General features: G+C 49.7%; 1 protein-coding gene across 1 annotated transcript; it reads right to left on the bottom strand.

Moving 5' to 3' along the window:
- Positions 1–976: 976 nt before the first annotated feature.
- On the bottom strand, positions 977–19,021 carry camk2a (calcium/calmodulin-dependent protein kinase II alpha). The gene is made up of 18 exons (XM_028031038.1): positions 18,787–19,021; positions 13,480–13,574; positions 11,240–11,299; positions 8,580–8,634; positions 6,724–6,789; positions 6,561–6,633; positions 6,211–6,313; positions 5,588–5,671; positions 5,409–5,503; positions 5,210–5,332; positions 4,950–5,033; positions 4,823–4,865; positions 3,649–3,689; positions 3,525–3,573; positions 3,358–3,433; positions 2,490–2,584; positions 2,185–2,413; positions 977–1,936 (listed from the first exon to the last, which is right to left on the bottom strand). Exons 1-18 carry the CDS (start codon positions 18,846–18,848, stop codon positions 1,933–1,935), a joined length of 1,437 nt encoding a protein of 478 aa, XP_027886839.1. The 5' UTR covers positions 18,849–19,021; the 3' UTR covers positions 977–1,932.
- Between the last annotated feature and the right edge of the window lie 1,404 nt (positions 19,022–20,425).

Genomic DNA, 20,425 nt, shown 5'->3' with positions numbered 1-20,425 from the left:
CGGCGTTTCGTTAGCTCAAGGCTAACGGACACCATTGATCCCAATGAGGAATGCCAGCAGAGTTAAACCCTAGCGACGGAAAGGTCCGAGAGCCGGGAACGGCCGGAACGCGGCGGTGCCTGAAGCCCAAACACTAAACACAAAGTCCAGCATGCAGAGAGTCACACAGTCTGTACAGAACTGGCACCGAGGAGGAAGAAACACGAGCTGTCCATGCAGGGTCCATCAGAACCAACCTCCAGAGGGAGCTGCTGAGTTCTGCTTCAGTCCAGGTCGACCCAAGTTCCGAAAAACCCAACAGTGATGATCCAGAACAAACCCACAGAACCTGGTGGGTCTGCTAAAAGAGGTCCAGACGAGTCCAACAAGAGTACCAATCAGAACCAGAACCAGGATATGGACTGTGCAGGATGAGCACAACTAGATCTCCAGCCAGAACCTGGTGGTGGTTAATGATCATGGAAGTTTAGCTGGTTCTGATCCATTTCAGCCCAATATCTGTGATCCGTACCGTTTAGAAGGTTTTATCTAAATATACAGGATCAGAACCTGCAGTCCAGTTCAAGTTCTGATCCATTTACTCACCTCTACACATGGTACCAACCATGGTACTAGTACTCGTATCAGGTTGATGTGAATGGTGTCGTGGTTCTGATTGGCTGTTGTTTGGTGTCGGTGGTTCTGATTGGTCGTCTGTTTTTGCGTTTGTTCCGAAACGACCTGCTGGTTCTACTGAAGCAGCGCCTAGAACAGGGGTGGGCAATCCTGGTCCTCGAGGGCCGGTGTCCTGCAAATCTTAGATGTCTCCCTGGTCCAACACACTTGAATCCAATAACTGAATCACCTCCTAAGTGCAGTCAGGTTCTCCAGAGTCCTGCTAGTGACCTCATTATTTGACTCAGGTGTGCTGAAGTAGAGATGCATCTAAAAGTTGCAGGAGACCGGCCCTCGAGGCCTGGAGTTGCCCACCCCTTGCCTAGAATCTCCCAGCAGAACGAGTCTTACAGACATCAAGTCCACAGACCTGAGGTCACTTCCTCTTCCTGTTTCTAGATGAAAAACTTTTCAACCAGAACGATAAATTTCCTCCAGCTGAAAGAGCCGTGGAGGAGGAGCAGGCAGCAGATAGCTCGCTAAGCTAGCTCGTTAAACTAGCTCGTTAAGCTAGCTCGTTAAGCCCTCCTAGGTGGGTGGTGTTAGTGGAAGATCGAAAGTGGAGGAAGTTTCTGTCACTCTCTGAACCCCAGAGGGTGCAGTGTGCATGTCAGGTAGAGATGTGTATATGTGTGTGTGTGTGTGTGTATGTGTGTGTGTAAATGAGATGTTATAATAAACTCTGCAATCAGCAGATAATCAATATTACAACTTATTTATATTTTAAGTCTAAAGATGACAATAAACTAAATCTTATTTATTACTGCAGATATCAAAAGTGACCAGCAGGGGGAAACCTTGTATCTCAGACTACTTCAGGCTCCTTGGGATCAATGTGATTGGTTCTGATGATTTTCAGATTCAGATTAGTTGATAATAAACGTCTGACATGATGATGAAAGCGCAGAGCTTTCTGCACATGCTCAGTAGCATCAAAGAGGTCAGAGCTAACCACACACTTTAATCAATGAGAGCTTCTGACCACAAGGGGGCGCTGTGTGCATACATCTGGAGATACAAGGTTTCCTACCCACTGCACGGAGCAAGATGATTGTTCGGTTACAAAGCCGTGTGATTGGTTGGATGACTGATTGGTTAATTGGTGATGGGATTCACTGCTGGATGACTGAAGCTTTCTGACCCCGCAGCCTCCTCCTCCAACGTCTCAAAGAAAATCCTGAATGGTTGGTGTCAGACAACAACTGGCCTGCTGTCAATCATCCCGTTGTCAAGGCGACAGCAGCCCCATTAGAGCCCCGCCCACTCTGGAGGAGGACATTAGCTGGAGGAACAAAGGAAGAGAGCTTCAGCTAAGAATGATGGAGGAAGCATCATTACAGCAAACATCATAACCATAAAACACTGGAGGAAACTAAACTGGTCAATGTTTCATTTATCGTCTACAAGCTCATCTAAAGCTGCTGCGTAGTAAAGCTGGGCTGTGGCGTAGAGGCATTCAGGAATGCTGGGACGAAGCGCTGAGTCTGGTCTTTCCCAGCCTACCTGAACGCCTCTGTGGCCGGTTCTTACTTGCTGAGGGTGGAGGGCGATCCTGAGCGGTGGAAGTGGACGATTTGCCATTTCCCGTCCCGGCGGTGCCACACCCTGGTCTCCTCTGATTGGGCTGTGCGCGGCGTGCCGTTGGAGTCGATGTACTGCGTGACCCGGATGTAGGCGATGCAGGCTGCCTCGTCGCCCACCAGGTGGATGTGGGGGTTCAGGATGGTGGTGTGCACCGGCTTGTTGTTCTTGGACCATACTGAAACACATACACACAGCGGTTACCTGTGCAGGTGAGCCGGCCTGGCCCGTCCACAAGACTGAGACAAACTCACAGTTTTCAAAATAAAAGCGGTGGAAGTCCAAGCCTTCGACCAGGTTCCCCAAAGCCTCGGGTTCGAACGCCGTCACCGCCGGGTCGCACATCTTCCTGGAGACACAGAAAGAGAGGTTCTGCCGACGGAACCAGAGAGGTTCTGCTGGCACCTCTTGACCTCAGAGCAGAACTTCCTGGGCCAGACGAGAACTACCAGTATAACCACCCCTGAAGAAACTTTAATGAGCAAATGCAAAATATTCAACAAGCCAACGAAGGTTTACAGAAGAATACAACGCTAACAACTAGAGCTAAACAGAAACATGTTAAAACTCATAAATATCAATTATTTTGAGATTATGTTCATCTCATGATGCATGGTGTGTATCAACATGGCTGAATTTAGCACTTTAGCTTTAGCCTCCGCTAAACACTGTGGTAGTGTAGGGCTTTAGCATTAGCTTTCCAATAAATACTTTGTTAATGTAGAAGTTTAGCTTTAGTTTCTGCAAAATACCATGTTGGTATGGTGTTTTAACGTTAACCTCTCAGTTAGTGGTGCCCACCTCGGCCTAATGGGGCTCTGCAGCATCTTGAACTGTGCTGAGAAGCTAAATAGGCTAGTGCCAGCATTGTTCTATTCGGCCATGTTTAAAAACCTCTTTGTGTAGCTGAGCTCCACCGTGTGTTTTAGGTCGATGGATTGAGGAATTAGAAAGCATTTCCCTGCTAATGTGAGCAGCTGAAACACCGCTCATTCTTTTTTAAGACGTTCAAAGCAGAGAGCTAAATTTATGAAAATTCGTGACCCCTACCGTCTTTCTGTTACCAAAAGGCCTTTCAGAATAAAAGCCTGCAACAGTGAGGACAGTGAAGCGGTGACATACGTGTAGCTCTCAAAGTCTCCATTACTGATGGCCTCGATGAGCTGCTCCGTCACTTTAATGATGTCCTGTTTCCTCACTGACACACACACACACACACACACACACACACACACAGAGTCAGGGTGGTGGTTGGTGTTGGGCGGCAGGTCTGGTGGGCGGAGCCTCACCTCTGGTGTCTTCGTCCTCGATGGTGGTGTTGGTGCTCTCAGACGACTCCTGCAGCAGAAACAACAGTCAGTTAGTGGGGTGGGTTCTGGTACTGGTTCTGGTAGTAACTGGGAGCAGTGTTACCTTGACTCCGTCGGCCTTCTTGTTGCTGCCGCTCTTTCCTCCTGAGCGAGGGATGACAACGAACAGAAACAGAAGCAGCAAAGTGAGAAAAAATGGAACGAAAGCAGAGAAGAGGAGCAGCGCCATCGCAGGTCGGGAGCAGAACCGGACCCGTCAGAACCACACTGGTTCTGCCCCGCAGCCGGGGGCGGTCCGGCTGCCTGTGGGTCGCTCCCTGGGGGCTGAGGCCAAATTTAGGAGCAACTTAAGATAGCAGCAGAGCCCGGCACATTCCTGAGGGCCCGACCCGGTCCGGTTCTGGTGCACAGAGCGCGCCTGACCTTTGATCTCCACCAGCCTGCTTTCACAGAGCCAGCTGCTGACAGGTCCAGTTCTGCTGCTTACACCAGAACGGGTCCGGTTCTGGTTTTATAGTTCCTGATATTCTGAGCCGCAGCTGTTTGAGCATCTGGACCTTCAGGCCTGGTTCTGGACCTGGCCCGTATCAGACGGTAATGATCACACGGTACGGTTGGCAGAGAGCAGAAGCAGCTTGGAGACGATCCGATGACTCTGGTGGAGAAATGCATCATGGGAGGATTTGTAGTCCGAATCTGAGACTTTCTGGTCAGATTAAAGCCCAGCTTGTTGAGAACCTGGTGACCCTTTGACCTTCTGACCCCACCCTACCTACTGGCTGCGGGGTGAAAGACTTTATTCTCTAAAACGAAACTTCAATATTGAATAATGTTCAGTTTTTATCAGAGAGCAAAGTAACAGCAGGGGGCGCTGTGCTGCACAACAGGTGGTCCAACAGAACCAGTAAAACCAGCAGAACCGGAAGTTGTGCAGCAGCAGCTCCTTCTCAGATCTGTACTGAGAATGTGCAGATGGCTGGACATGATTGGTCCAGCTGGAGGGACTGGGAGGACTGGGAGCCTGGAGGGGGATTCCCTTCCTGCTATCTTTAGACCACAGCAGCTGCACATGCACACACACGCACACACACACACACACACACACACAGTGCTAACCCGCTAACTGTGTGTAAAGCTGGCAGCTGATTGGTAGATTTCTTTAAGGCTCCAGCTACTGAAACATAAGCCTGCAGTGCAAAGGTCATGACCTGCCAGCCTCACAGGCAATGAGGAGTCCTGTGGCCTCCAGCCTGACCTCTGACCTCTGATCAGCTTACCGGAGAAGTTCCTGGTGGCCAGCATGGTGGTCAGGATGGCCCCCTGCAGGACAGAAGCAGAAACTGCATCTTCAGCAGCCGACCCCTGTGACATCACTTCCTGTCACTTTATTGTGAAAATCCTCACCTTCAGCTTCCTCCTGGCGTTGAATTTCTTCAAACATTCAACCGTCTCTTGGCGATGCATACAGGAAGCCACGGTGGAGCGGTGCTGGGAGGAAGAGGTCGTGTCATCATCATCATCGACATTGTTATCATCACTCTCGTTATCATCATCACTATTGTTATCATCATCATCATTGTCATCATCACCAACATTTTCATTGTTATTATCATCTTCATCCTAATCAAGCACCACTATCATCTTCCAACACTCCCCCCACTCACAGAGATCCAGGGGTGTTTGAGCGCCTCAGCGGCGGTGATGCGTTTGGCCGGGTTGATGGTCAGCATCTTGTTGATCAGGTCTTTGGCTTCGGGTGTCACCGTGTCCCACTCCGGGGAAGGAAACTAGGAGGCAAGGAGAGCAGACTGACCAACCGCAGCGCTCCGTGTCGATGACTTCACAGCGAATCATGTGACCTACGTCGTAGGCTCCGGCTTTGATCTGCTGGTAGAGGCGGTGCTGGTCTTCGTCCCAGAACGGAGGGTAGCCCACCAGCAGGATGTAGAGGATCACGCCTGAGGATCAGAAACGCCGCGTTTACCCAGAATGCAGCGGATCAGCTGAGTGTGACCAACACAGAGACATGAGGAGAGACTGACCGCAGGCCCAGAGGTCCACCGCCTTCCCGTATGGGTCCTTCCTCAGGACCTCTGGAGACAGGTAGCCTGGAGTTCCCGCAAAGCCTGCAAACACACAGAGGAAGCTACACAGCTACACCAGAGGCAACATCTGCTGCACGCAGTTACCATGGCTACTGGGCTGGTTGCTAAGCGGCAGCCAGCTTGGTAGTGAAAATGCTCTGTTGTTTATGGAGTTAGAAAATAAGAAGAGAAAACAGAAAACATGTTGAGGAAGACAGTAAAGTAAAAACTTAACCTGTATTTTATATAACAGGTCTCATTTTTATTTTATAATAAAAATACAACAAAATTAAACAATAAAAATTATTTTAGAATGGAATAGAATAGAAGTACTTTATTCATCCCAGCAGGGAAATTACTCTTACTATTATTTTGACAATATTTCTGAAATAAAAAAGCCAAATAAACAGAATATAAACTAAAATCTAAATTTGTTAAAAACCCTAGAGCTAAGACTGAATAAACAAAATGTGCATTCATAACAACAGCAACAACACAGAGTACTTGGACTAAATGAAGCATGAAGGGATGATAAAGTTTCAGTAAAAGTAATCTGAGTACTACAGTCAGGACTGCCTCACCAAACCAGGCCTGCTGGTCGCCCTCCACCTCGATGGCGAGGCCGAAGTCAGCCAGTTTCACCGCCGCTCCTTTAGACTTGGAGGCCAGCAGCAGGTTCTCTGGCTGAAGACACAGAGCACATGTGCTAACAATGCTAACTCTGCCCACTGGTTTAAATGGTTGGTGCTAACAATGCTAATTCTGTCAATTTTTTAGCAGGAGCTCCGTTAGCTAGCCATGCTAACGGAGCTCCTGGGAGTTTCTAGGACCAGTAACAATTTAAACCCATCAGAATATTTCTGGCTGCTGACCAAAGATCAGACTCTTTTCATTTTCCAGTTTTCTCCATAACATTTGTGTCGTATGATACCTTAAGATCTCGGTGGACCACGCCCATCTGATGACAGTGAAGCACCGCCTCCAGGATCTGCTGGATGCAGTGGCTGCAGGTAAAGGTCAGAGGTCACATGGTGCAGGTGATAACGGGAGGCGTCATGCCTCCAGACAGGTGAAGGAGCAGGTGTGCTTCTCACCTGGCATCGGCTTCACTGTAATATTCTCTTGCTACGATGTCTTCAAATAGCTCTCCACCTGTAACCCTGGAAACCCCATAATCTGGTCAATAATCTGATAAATAATCTGGTCAATAATCTGATAAATAATCTGGTCAATAATCAGGGAAATAATCTGAAGTATTAATGTCATGGTAACAGTGAGACACACATGATCTCATTAGAGTCAATCAATAAATAACAGAATTTAACTCATTTTATAAAACTGAGTAAATTTAAATAAATAAAGTTATAAGTGACTGACGTTTTGATTCTGAGAGTAAAAATGTTTTTATGCATCGGTTTTGCTTTGAGTATAAAAGAATTACAGGATGTGACTGAAACAGAGTCAGATTAAGTCAGATTATGAATAAAGAGGCAGAGGTGTTAAATAAACACAGAAACAGAACGCTTGCATTAAAACCAGCACATTTCTATAAATAATCCCGGATTTGGCTGCAGAAAGTCAAGCAGCAGAACAACAGAATGTGATGTAACAGAAGGAGGTGTTTGGTTCACAGCAGAACTGAGTCAACACCCAGAAAGCGCCGATAAGCCGGATCCTTAACGGTCGCCGGCGCTCCGACTGCTGCAGGTCTGATCTGCTCTCCGTCACTGGACTGACTCTACTTCCTCTAAACCGTCTGAATGTTTCCTGTTGATAGAGATCAGATCTGAGCTGATCAATGATTTATCTTGTTGGCCCCAGGCTGAACACGGAGCCACATGGTAAATCACTGCCGGTCTAAGATCTGAGCTTTTATCGGCCATGACAGCTTCAGTCTGATCATCACTGGGAGCCATTAGAGCTTTTTAATCGGCCGATAAAAAGCTCTAATGGCTCCCTGATCAACACTGAGAGACATTCCTCCATCAAGTCGGATCAAATGATGGTAAACTGATGATAAGTGTCAGGAGAAAACTCCAGATGGACATGAATTATTGTTGTTCTTCTCACTAGCTGCGTTTCTGTTACATTATGTAAGCAAAACTCTGTTTTCTGCTAATATCAAAAACACCCAATTGTTTCCATTAAATAACAAATGAGATTAAAACCACATTGATAAGCTTGTTTAAACAATAAGTCCTTAAAATAATGGCAATGACAAGGCTTCCTCCTGTGTAATAAAAGCCTGGTGGCCTGCCATGCTTTGCTAGCCGCCCCCACACGGCGGACTGCAGGTGGAAAGCCTCGGAGCCCGGACCTCTGGGATTAGCTCGTTTTCTGGGTGAAACCCTGCAGTGATGGATGTAAACATACATTAATAAATCAGTTATGGTGGCGCTAGCGCTCATTATCTATCAGCCAATCAGCCAAAGGAGACGTCAGCGTCTTATTGAGGCCGAGGAACGACAAGCCCCGCCTACCTGGAAGCAGCTATGCATGCTTTGGGGAAACTGTAGTTGGTGATTTTACAGAGGAATTATGGATTTAAGACGTTGGAATGAGACGTTTTCTGAAGTGTGTTGCTGTGGCGGCTCTGGTGGAGCCAGATGGTCTAGTCCAAGGAGGCCAGAGCTGCAAATAATCAGCTGGAATCAAACTAGGGAGAAGTGCATCGATGACGTCACACCGGTGTTTCCAAAACGCAAATTTCACCACTGCTGAAAAACCAGTTTTTTCAGTTTGCATTAAGCAAGTTTATTTTTGTAAATCCTATTTGCACGTTTTATGGTGACTGGAAAAGCAGCTACTGATGATTTTCACTTCATTTCTTCTCAGCAGAGTATTTAACTGACTGCTATGGAAACTCGTCTCTGCCGTTCCCAGCCTGAACACCAGATGGCACTAAGCCTTGTACACGGTCCCTTTTAACCAGACAGTCCTATGAACTCACAGGTCGAAGATGAGGTAATGGTGCGCCTCCTCTGAGATGCTGTCATGAAGCCGAACTGAAAAACAGAAAACAGGTTTTCTCTGAATTTCAGCTTCAGTCGCTTCAACCGCAGTGATTATTATTGATCACGAGTCAGAATGCAGAAAAAGCCACATCTTTGACTCACAATAACCCTAAAGACATTCATGGATTTAAAGGGAATCAGTTCACAAGAACAAACCAGGAAATAAGAATCGCTCAAAGAATTTTCATTTATCGTCCGTCTGACGCAGAGCAGCAGGAGATCAGGAGATGGAGCAGGAAGGAGAGATGATGGATGATCCGGTGGTTGGATGATGATCCGGTGGTTGGATGTTCCAGTGGTTGGATGAACAGGTGGTTGGATGTTCCAGTGGTTGGATGTTCCAATAGTTGGATGCTGGACGAACAGTAGCTGATGTTGAGCCTATCAGACATTTTTTCACTGAGTTTCTGCAGGAAGTTGTCCTGGTGGTTGGATGTTCCAGTGGCTGGATGATCTGGTGGTTGGATGTTCCAGTGGTTGGATGCTGAGGAACACCAGCTGATGTTGAGTCTAAATGAGTTTCTGCAGGAAGTCGTCCTAAGATGATGGATGAGTTTTTCTGCAGGCGTCTGTTCTCTGCTTATATTGTATAATAGCTCATATTATCACAGAAGAGAAAGAAGCTGCTGCCCACACACACACACACACACACACACACACACACACACACACACACACACACACACACTTACACACACATTAAACCCCACTGCTGCAGTGTGTAGGAGTGTTTGAAGAGAAACCTGATGATTTCTTGCTGAGTGCTCCACACAGGTACGTTCTGTTGGTGTGTGTAGGAGGACGGATGGTTTTAATGCCTTCACCTATGGGCACTGTTTCCTAGCAACACACACACACAGTTACGTAACATCGCTCATATCTGTGGAGCATCACCTTCCCATAGAGTGTCCTGATTGGCCGCGGAGCTGGGTCGCTGCCTGCTGATTGGCTCGTTGGGCCATGTGACTGATCCTTCTCCCGTTGGCTGTTCTCCTCCAGACTTCATCAGGCTTACTGCTTCAGTTTTACATTTCAAATGTTTCTCACAGAGAGCAGCACTGTTCAGACAGGCTTTTATTTTGAAAGGCTAGTTGCTCATCCTAAAGAGACCTCTGAGTCAGAGAGTGGAGACTCACTGAAACAAAGACCGTCTGGTTTCAAATCCACCTGGATGGAAATGAGGGAATGAAAAGTGATGCGTTTACGCTGATGATGCTGCGATGTCCTTCTGATGGCGCCCTAGTGACTCTATGGTGGATAATCCACCTCAGGGCGCAGTGCAGCGGCTCATTATGTAACCACAACCTGCAGGAACAGCAGCAGCTCGCGGCGTTCATTCATCAGGGAAACCTGGTTCGTCCAAAATGGGACTCTGAGGACAAAACTGTCTCAGCAAACCTCACGGAACCGAAGCAACGTTACAAGAAAGGACTAAAACTCGTCCACAGAGACGGTGGACATTGAAAGTCCACAGCTGAAGAGCATCTGATCAGAGAAACGTGAACCTGGCTGCAGCTCAGACGGTGAAATCCTCCTGAACCCTCAGCAAGCAGAGCGTCAGCCGGGAAGGAACCGCCGAGTCAGAGAGACTGGACCAGACCAGTAGAAACCAGACCAGACTGGACTGGACCAGGCCAGTAAAAACCAGACCAGACCAGAACGTACCGGACTGGACCAGAATGGACCGAACCGGACCAGTACAGACCAGAATGAGAACGGACCACACTGGACCAGAATGGACCAGACCAGTACAACTACTGGTAGTTTAACCCCAGTGGTCGGTAGTTTGACCCCAGTGGTCGGTAGTTTGATCCCAGTGGTTGGTAGTTTAGTCCTAGTGGTTGGTAGTTTAGCCCCAGATTTTGGTAGTTTGACCCCAGTGGTTGGTAGTTTAACCCCAGCAGTGCCAGGTCACCTGAACCGTAACTTAAACCTTCACCCAGTTTTTTTTTCTTCTGTCTTTGTCCAGTGGTTTCTGTTGACTTGCTGATGATTTTGGCGTTAAAGTTTTGGCACCCTGCCTTCTTACTTCCAAAGCGTGTCAAAGCGAAGCGGATCAGACTCATCTGAACTGCCGGGCCTAAAGGAGGTTCTGCAGAACCTGTCCCAGAACTCCACGGCCGCCCAGCTCTGCAGACACACAGGCAGCAGATCTGAGACCAGATTGGACTTCGCCATGGAAACAGCATCTCCTCCATAATTAGCTGCTAGCTACTAGATTATGGTTACCATTAGCAATACCAGGACCAGAGAGTCCGCAGCGTTATTAGCATCTTCATCATCATCATTATCATCATCGTCGTCGTTCTGGAAAGAGACAGAGCGAACAGGGAGCCAGGAGGAACCAGGAAAATTCTGAATGTGGGTGCGGTTGGACCAGATATCTGGAGGTTCTGGTCCTGGTTCTGGTTCTGGTCCAGACTGGTGGAGATCTTCATGTTCTCATATTTCCTCAAAGTGTAAATATTGTTTTGATTGTTTCCAAGAGCATTATTAATATCCGGAACGAATGATACAAATGAGAGGTTTTTCTTTGAGATGTGACCAGGAAACAGTTTCATCATCATCGCAGCATCAGGTAGTCATGGCAACTCACCGATGTTGGGATGCTTCAGCAGCCGACAGATCCGAGCTTCTCGGTCCAACTTCTGGTGATCTGGGGACAAACAGAGAAGGTTGGTCAGAGGCTGACCATGAAGATGATGAAGGACATTCAGTTAGTCTGGGTCCGGTTCTGGTAATGGGTCAACCACCCCTAGCTTGGAGTTGCTAGGGGTGATTGATCCCTAACACGTTAGTTGGCTAACATGTTAGTTTTGGCTGTATTTACCCAGAATGCCCTGTGCTGTAGTCCACTTCCTGCATTTAGAGTGGTCTCCGGGTCACTTTGCGTTCACATTCAAATCAAACCAGAGATCACTTCAACCGAACCACATGTGAAATCACATTTCAGTTCAGCCAGTCCAAAGAATATAAACAATAAAGACACGGATCGGTGGCGCCTGATGCTGCAGCCCTGAGAATAACAACATTGTGATCGGAGATGAGGGGAAAGGTCATATCTCACAGAAACATCCTGCACATAAAGCAACATGTTGACAGCATGACGGGGCAGAGAGGGCGCTGAGTGGAGCGTGTGTGTTTATAGCCATGCAGTGTGTGTGTGTGTTTCTGCTCTCAGTCTGAGTGTTGATAGAATGGCTCATTCCCTCACAGCCAGGCAGCTAACTGCTAACAGCTGCTGATCAATTACTAATATGCAGCTAAATGCTAACAGCTGCTGATCAATTACTAATATGCAGCTAACCGCTAACAGCTGCTGATCAATTACTAATATGCAGCTAACCGCTAACAGCTGCTGATCAATTACTAATATGCAGCTCACCGCTAACAGCTGGTGATCAATTAAAAAATATGCAGCTAACCGCCAACAGCTGCTAACAGCCAACATCTGCTAACCGGCAACAGCTGCTGATCAATTATCAATATGCAGCTAACAACTACTAGCTGCTGACTGCTAACAGCTGCTAACCAGTAAGAGCTGCTAACTGCTAACAGCTGCTGATCAATTACCAATACGCAGCTAATCACTAACAGCTGCTAACTGCTAACAGCTGCTAACCATTTATCTATAAGCAGCTAACAGAACCTCCCCTTCAGCGGGACCACAGAGGTACTGGTTCACGGTAGTATCGGGTCATGATGGTACCGGGTCATTCAGGGAAACCCAGACCAATTTTCTTTGAAAAGCCCATAGCAGAGAGTTTGCCCAAATTTCTGCACAAAAGCCAGAAAAATAAAAAATAAAAGTGATGAAGCAGAGCAGAGGGACAGACACTGCTGGAGGAAGATACAAACAGGAAAGGAAGAGTTCTCTTCCAAGTTCCCCAGGTTCCCCGAGTTCCCCAAGTTCCCCGGGTTCCCCGAGTTCTCAGACTTCTCGATGTGAATCAGGGATCCAGTCAGTTTCTTTCAGCTGCAGCTGTTTGATTGATCAGGTGTGTTAAACAGCTGCAGGAACGTTATGTAACACCGAGCAGCAGAACATACACACACACACACCCCCACGCGCGCACACACACACAGAAATATTCTCTGTCAACTTTGCAGCTTGTTGCTAAGCAACCGAAGGAAATCTTAAAACCAGAATAGTGAAAAAATTCCCAGAGTGAAAAATCCTTCAGCTTGACTAAGTTTCGACCGGGGGTATGTGTGTGTGTGTGTGTGTGTGTGTCTCTGCGTGTGTGTGTGTGAGGGCGGTCCTCTCCTCCGTTTGGTTCTGTACAGATCCAAACAGCCATGACTATACATGACTATACATCTGCTAGAGACTAAATTAGAGCAACAGCATAAAGCCTTATGACAGTAAACAGCTGCAGTTCAACTGGTCAATACATGACGTCCAGTTTATTGTTGTAAATATTTAGAGGTTTCATTAACTTGCAGCAATCCCCATTCTGACTCTCTGCCTTTAACAGGAAGGAAGCTGCAGCAGAACCAGCAGACAGGGAGGCAGGTCTCTCCAGTGGAACCAGTTTCCTAAAGCAGAACCTGACTTACTGCTGCCAACAACTAAACGCTGTCCTTAGATAACCCTCATGACCCAAACTCCAAACCCCTCGTTAGGTTTCAGCCAATCACAGTTAAGCTCGTTATGTTTCAGCCAATTACGGTTAACCTCGTTAGGTTTCACCCTAACGAAGTTAACCTTTTCAGCCAATCATGGTTCACCTCGTTAGGGTTCAGCCAATCGCGTCAGTTCTCCTGCCGCTTGGATCAGTAGCATCTCAGCAGCAGCTCAGATGGAAACATGTCTGCCATTTGTTGACCTCTCACCTCTAGCAGACAGCTTCTTGGTGTTGATGATCTTGGCAGCATATTCCTGACCCGATAGAACCTTCACACAGCGCCGCACCACGGAGAACGCTCCCCTGAAACACAGAAGGAGGAACTGATCAGTCACAGGACAGACAGACGGATGGACAGGCGGACAGATGGACAGCTGGGGCCGTCCATCCACCAGTAAAACAGCTAAAACCAGAGAAAACCGTCCAGGAAAGGTTCTGGAGGCGTTTCCTGTCCCATGGTTGCTATGTCTACAGAGGGACGGAGGAGGAAGCTGGTCGTTGCACCTCCTGGTGGACGGACTCAGTGGACGTCTGGACCTGCTGTTCAGGAAACACCAGAACAGACATGGACGGGTCCGAAGCTTCTGGTCTGGTCTGGACTCATAACCAACCTGGAACTCCATCCTGCAGGAAGTGCAGTATGTCACTTCCTGTTCCATAATCCCCCTCCAGAAAAGAGCCCTTGTGATGCAACCAGCAGGGGGCGCTGCACACGGGTATACTGAACTATCCATCCATCCATCCATCTTCTTCCGCTTATCCGAGGTCGGGTCGCGGGGGTAGCAGCTTCAGAAGGGAGGCCCAGACTTCCCTCTCCCCAGCCACTTCTTCTAGCTCCTCCGGGGGAATCCCGAGGCGTTCCCAGGCCAGCCGAGAGACATAGTCCCTCCAGCGTGTCCTGGGTCTTCCCCGGGGCCTCCTCCCGGTGGGACGTGCCCGGAACACCTCACCAGGGAGGCGTCCAGGAGGCATCCTGACCAGATGCCCAAGCCACCTCAACTGGCTCCTCTCGATGTGAAGGAGCAGCGGCTCTACTCTGAGTCCCTCCCGGATGACTGAGCTTCTCACCCTATCTCTAAGGGAGAGCCCAGCCACCCTACGGAGAAAACCCATTTCGGCCGCTTGTATCCGCGATCTCGTTCTTTCGGTCATGACCCAAAGCTCATGACCATAGATGAGGGTAGGAACGTAGATCGACCGGTAAATCGAGAGCTTCGCTTTTTGGCTCAGCTCTCTCTTCACCACGACGGACCGGTACAGCGCCCGCTTGACAGCAGACGCTGCGCCAATCCGCCTGTCGATCTCCCGCTCCCTTCTTCCCCCATTCGTGAACAAGATCCCGAGATACTTAAACTCCTCCACTTGGGGCAGGACACCCCCCCTGACCCGGAGAAGGCACTCTACCCTTTTCCGGCTCAAGACCATGGCCTCGGATTTGGAGGCACTGATCCCCATCCCGGCCGCTTCACACTCGGCTGCGAACCGATCCAGCGAGAGCTGCAGATCACGATCTGATGAAGCCAAAAGGACCACATCGTCTGCAAAAAGTAGAGATGAGATCCTAAGGCCACCAAATCGGATCCTCTCAACACCTTGGCTGCGCCTAGAAATTCTGTCCATGAAAGTGATGAACAGAATCGGTGACAAAGGGCAGCCCTGGCGGAGTCCAACTCTCACCGGAAACGAGTCCGACTTACTGCCGGCAATGCGGACCAGACTCTGACACTGGTCATACAGGGACCTGACAGCCCGTATCAAAGGGCCCGGTACCCCATACTCCCGGAGAACCCCCCACAGGGCTCCCCGAGGGACACGGTCGAACGCCTTCTCCAAGTCCACAAAACACATGTAGACTGGTTGGCCGAACTCCCATGCACCCTCCAGGACCCTGCTGAGGGTGTAGAGCTGGTCCAGTGTTCCACGACCAGGACGAAAACCACACTGCTCTTCCTGAATCCGAGGTTCGACTATCCGACGGACCCTCCTCTCCAGGACCCCTGAATAGACCTTGCCAGGGAGGCTTAAGAGTGTGACCCCTCTATAATTGGAGCACACCCTCCGGTCCCCCTTTTTGAACAGGGGGACCACCACCCCAGTCTGCCAGTCCAGGGGAACTGCCCCCGATGTCCATGCGATATTGCAGAGTCGCGTCAACCAACACAACTCTACAACATCCAGAGCCTTAAGGAACTCCGGGCGGATCTCATCCACCCCCGGGGCCTTGCCACCGAGGAGCTTTTTAACCACCTCGGCGACCTCGCCCCCAGAGATTGGAGAGCCCAACCCAGAGTCCCCAGACTCTGCTTCCTCAGTGGAAGGCATGTTGGTGGGATTGAGGAGGTCTTCGAAGTACTCTGCCCACCGGCCCACAACGTCCCGAGTAGAGGTCAGCAGCACACCATCCCCACTATAAACGGTGTTGGTGCTGCACCGTTTCCCCCCCTGAGACGCCGGATGGCGGACCAGAATCGCCTCGAAGCCGTGCGGAAGTCTTTCTCCATGGCCTCTCCAAACTCCTCCCACGCCCGAGTTTTTGCCTCGCAAACCGCCCGAGCCGCATGCCGCTTCGCCCGCCGGTACCCATCAGCTGCTTCCGGAGTCCCACAGGCCAAAAAGGCTCGATAGGACTCCTTCTTCAGCCTGACGGCATCCCTCACCGAAGGTGTCCACCAACGGGTTCGAGGGTTGCCGCCGCGACAGGCACCGACAACCTTGCGGCCACAGCTCCGATCGGCCGCCTCGACAATGGAGGCACGGAACACGGTCCACTCAGACTCCATGTCCCCCACCTCCCCCGGGACGTGTTCGAAGTTTTGCCGGAGATGGGAGTTAAAGCTCCGTCTCACAGGGGATTCCGCCAGACGTTCCCAGCAGACCCTCACAACACGTTTGGGCCTGCCAGGTCTGACCGGCTTTCGCCCCCACCACCGGAGCCAACTCACCACCAGGTAGTGGTCAGTGGACAGCTCCGCACCTCTCTTCACCCGAGTGTCCAAGACATACGGCCGCAGATCCGATGAAACGATGACAAAGTCGATCATCGAACTGCGGCCTAGGGTGTCCTGGTGCCAAGTGCACATATGGACACCCTTATGCTTGAACATGGTGTTCGTTATGGACAATCCATGGCGAGCACAGAAGTCCAGCAACAGAACACCGCTCGAGTTCAGGTCGGGTGGGCCGTTCCTCCCAACCACGCCCCTCCAGGTCTCACTGTCGTTGCCCACGTGAGCGTTGAAGTCCCCCAGCAGAACAAGGGAGTCCCCAGGAGGAGCACTCTCCAGTACCCCCTCTAAGGACTCCAAAAAGGGTGGGTAATCTGAACTGTCGTTCGGCCCGTAAGCACAAACGACAGTCAGAACCCGTCCCCCCACCCGTAGGCGGAGGGATGCTACCCTCTCATTCACCGGGGTAAACCCCAACGTACAGGCGCCGAGATGGGGAGCAACAAGTATGCCCACTCCTGCCCGACGTCTCTCTCCCTGGGCAACTCCAGAGTGGAAGTATGTCCAGCCCCTCTCAAGGAGACTGGTTCCAGAACCAGAGCCATGCGTCGAGGTGAGACCGACTATTTCTAGCCGGAACCTCTCGACCTCACGCACTAGCTCCGGCTCCTTCCCCACCAGAGAGGTGACATTCCACGTCCCAAGAGCCAGTTTCTGCAACCGAGGATCGGACCGCCAGGGCCCCCTCCCTTGGCCGCCACCCATCACACAGTGCACCCGACCCCTTTGGCCCCTCCCACGGGTGGTGGGCCCATGGGAGGGGGGGCCCATGTTTCCTCTTCGGGCTGAGCCCGGCCGGGCTCCATGGGTAAAAGCCCGGCCACCAGACGCTCGCCATCGTGCCCCCCCTCCAGGCCTGGCTCCAGAGTGGGGCCCCGGTGACCCGCGTCCGGGCGAGGGAACACCAAGTCCAAGGTTTTCTTTCATCATTGGGGTCTTCGGGCTGCACTTTGTCTGGTCCCTCACCTAGGACCTGTCTGCCTTGGGTGACCCTACCAGGGGCATGAAGCCCCAGACAGCATAGCTCCTAGGATCATTGGGGCACTCAAACCCCTCCACCACGATAAGGTGGCAGCCCATGGAGGAGTATACTGAACTATTGAATGTTTAAGCTAAGCTAAGCTAACTGACCCATCCCAGTGGAGCCGCTGTTGCTATGGAAACAGCCCTTCCAGGTCGGGGTGGGAAGTGAATGTGGGTCCATCGGAGCCGGATGGTTCTGGTCCGTTCTTCTCAGCGTAGATGTAGTTCATTCAGCTTCCTGCTCAGGCCTTTGACTGGGCCATGTTGTAGGACAGATCGATTAACACTGCCTCCAGAAGATGAAGAGATGACCCACATGACCATCCCTCCTCTACCGTGCTTTACAGATCTGCTGGGACTGGTTCTGTATCTCCCTGTCCATCATCTCCTCTTGAGTCTCGATGTTTTCCCAGAAGTCTCTGCTGACCTCAGTCTGGTGACCATCGTGTTTCTAGAGAGAAGAGGCTTTCAGGGCCCTGACATTTAACCTTTGACCTGCTAACAGAGGGATGGAGCTCCAGGGTTTCTGGTCATGTCTCTGATCTCTGACCTCAGGCTGAATCTGCAGCTTGAGGGCCTGGGATGTTGACCTCCATCTTCATCTCACTGTGTTTAAATGAATGAATGAATGAATTGCTGAATGAATGAGAGACTCTGACATGGAGATGATCGTCAACAACCCCGCCATCTCTGCTGTCCACCTGATCCCTTCAGATCAATAATCAATAATCAGTTGGAGACGTTCCTGAGGGGAAGTGAAGCTGAAAGCGTCGAGTTTCTTCTGAGCTGCAATCTGCCGCCCACCATCGCATTATGTAAGAGACCTGGCATTAAGTGTGAGGGAGACTGTGTGCGTGTGTGTGTGTGTGTGTGTGTGTGTGTGTGGGTGGGTGGTGAGTGGGATGGGGTCAGAAAGGTGCTTCACTCTTCCCTTCATCCGTCCATCGATGTGTTAATCCTGCTGCTCATCAGCGACTGATCGGCAGCACAATCAATAATCCATACCTCATACCATATAATTTATCATCTAAAGCTGATGTAATCTATAGTCTGTGCATCGTATAATTCATAATCAATAATCTATACCTGATATATTCAATGATCCATACCTGATGTAATCTATAATTTATGATCTAGACCTGATATTATTTATAATCTATAATCAATAGTTGTAATAATCACCAGCTGAATCTTTAAATAATCTAATTATTAAATTCAGATAAACACAGATTTATGTTTTAATTAAATAATGAAACATGTAATATTGATAATATCGATAATCAACGTGATGAACATTATTATAAACAGCAAAGCTTCATGAAACTTTTAAAAATGATCAAAACGTCCAATAAAGTCATAAAGAAATAATAGTAATAATAATTAAAACAGCTTAATTCAGGATGAACATGATCGATCATTTATTGATAGATTAAAATTATTGGTGTGATGTCAGTGAGGAAGAGGAGGGTGATGAAGGTGGTACTCACTTCCCCAGCTCCTCGTACAGCTGATACTCATCGGAGAAGCGCGTGCTGATGACCGTTGCCATGGTGAGGGTCAGGGGTCGACTGGCTCCGAGGATGATGATGGAGGCGGCGAAGGCGAGGAGTCGGACCGACCGTCTGAGGAAGAGGAGGAGGAGGAGGAGGAAAAGGAGGAGGAAGATGGAGGGAGAGAGCAGCGAGGAAGAGCCGCTTCGTCTCTCGAACCGAAATGAGAATCAGAACTGAGACGCCGAAGCTTTACAGGCTCGGCCCCCGGCCCACTGCGCCCTCAGCCAATCAGAGGCCGTGCTGCGTCGCCATGGAAACTGAGTCCTCAGCCAGGGCTGACAGGGGAAGGAGAGAGAGAGAGAGAAGGAAAGAGAGAGAGAGAGAGAAAGAAAGAGAGAGAGAGAGAAAGTTCTGGTTCTGGAGAGAGTTTGGGTTTGGGCTACCCCAACCCAATCAGTGAATGTCCCTGCTGGGCCTCTGTCCTCTTAGATCACATGTGTCGAGCTGAAGGCCCGGGGGCCACATGTGGCCCTTCATATGCTTCTTCTGTGGCCCTGTGGAGATGCTAAACTACATCAGATTTACTAATTTATTCCCGCTAATCCAGAACTGGCTTTACGTGACCTGTAGGTGGCAGTATTTCTGCTGCCCCAGCTTTACTTCATGTCTAGTCAAAGTCCGTGATTAATATGCTGAGTAATAAAATACAAATTTAATGTCAATTTTGCAAATATTTCTAGATTAGCATCAAAAAATCTCAGGATGAACGGGAAAGAGGATTATTTAATTCCAGATGAACACATTATTAATGTTCCAGCAGCTCATGGGTTCATCAACGCATGCTGGCGGTGCTGGCCCTTTAAGAACATCCAGGATTCTACATGGAACCAGAACCAGTTCGATTCCCCGACCCGTCGTCAGGTCTGGTAACTCAGCAGTTACAGGCTGACTGGAGGTTCTGGAGGTCTGGTTCTGAAGGCCCGGTTACAAAGATTCGGTTCTGAAGGCCCAGTCCTGGTCCTCCAGGTTCTGGTACAGATCTCTGTGAGTCGGCCCCTGCAGCATCTCTTCCATCCTCCGGGTTATTTTTAGATTCTGGTACCGATGGGATCCGATCTCTTCCTGTCATCTTTCTCTCTGCTTGGCTTCCTCCTCTTCCTCCTGTCTCCAGAGATGAAGAGGAGGAAGAGGAGGGCGGCCCGGTCAGCAGAGTTCAGCCTGCAGTCCAACAGAACCAGACAGGTTCTGGTACTGCTCACCCAGAGGTTCTGGCCACCTCAGTGATGGGTCTGGAACAGTCTCCCCGGTTCTGATCAGAACCTGAAGTTCTGCTGATTTGGGTCTCCAGCCTACTTCCTGCTGCCAGCTGGTTCTGATAACAACAAAACCAGACAGGTTCTGGTTCTGATAACGACAAGTCGTACCTAAAAACAATCCGGGTTTACTGGATGTTTGACCAGGACCGCTCCAGAACCAGCAGGTTCCGTCCAGACCGGGCCTGGAAAGAAAACTTGCCTGACCAGAACCAGCCTTACCTGTAAGGTGGGAACCAGCATCTCGGTCTGATCCTCTGCTGCCACCTGCTGGACAAACACTGGAACTACAGCAGGAAAGATGCCACAGGAAAATAAAT

The sequence above is a fragment of the Xiphophorus couchianus genome, chromosome 11 (assembly GCF_001444195.1).
Source record: "Xiphophorus couchianus chromosome 11, X_couchianus-1.0, whole genome shotgun sequence".
Classification (NCBI taxonomy): domain Eukaryota; kingdom Metazoa; phylum Chordata; class Actinopteri; order Cyprinodontiformes; family Poeciliidae; genus Xiphophorus; species Xiphophorus couchianus.
The sequence above is the reverse complement of the archived record's forward strand: the minus strand, read 5'-3'. Positions and strand labels throughout refer to the sequence as shown.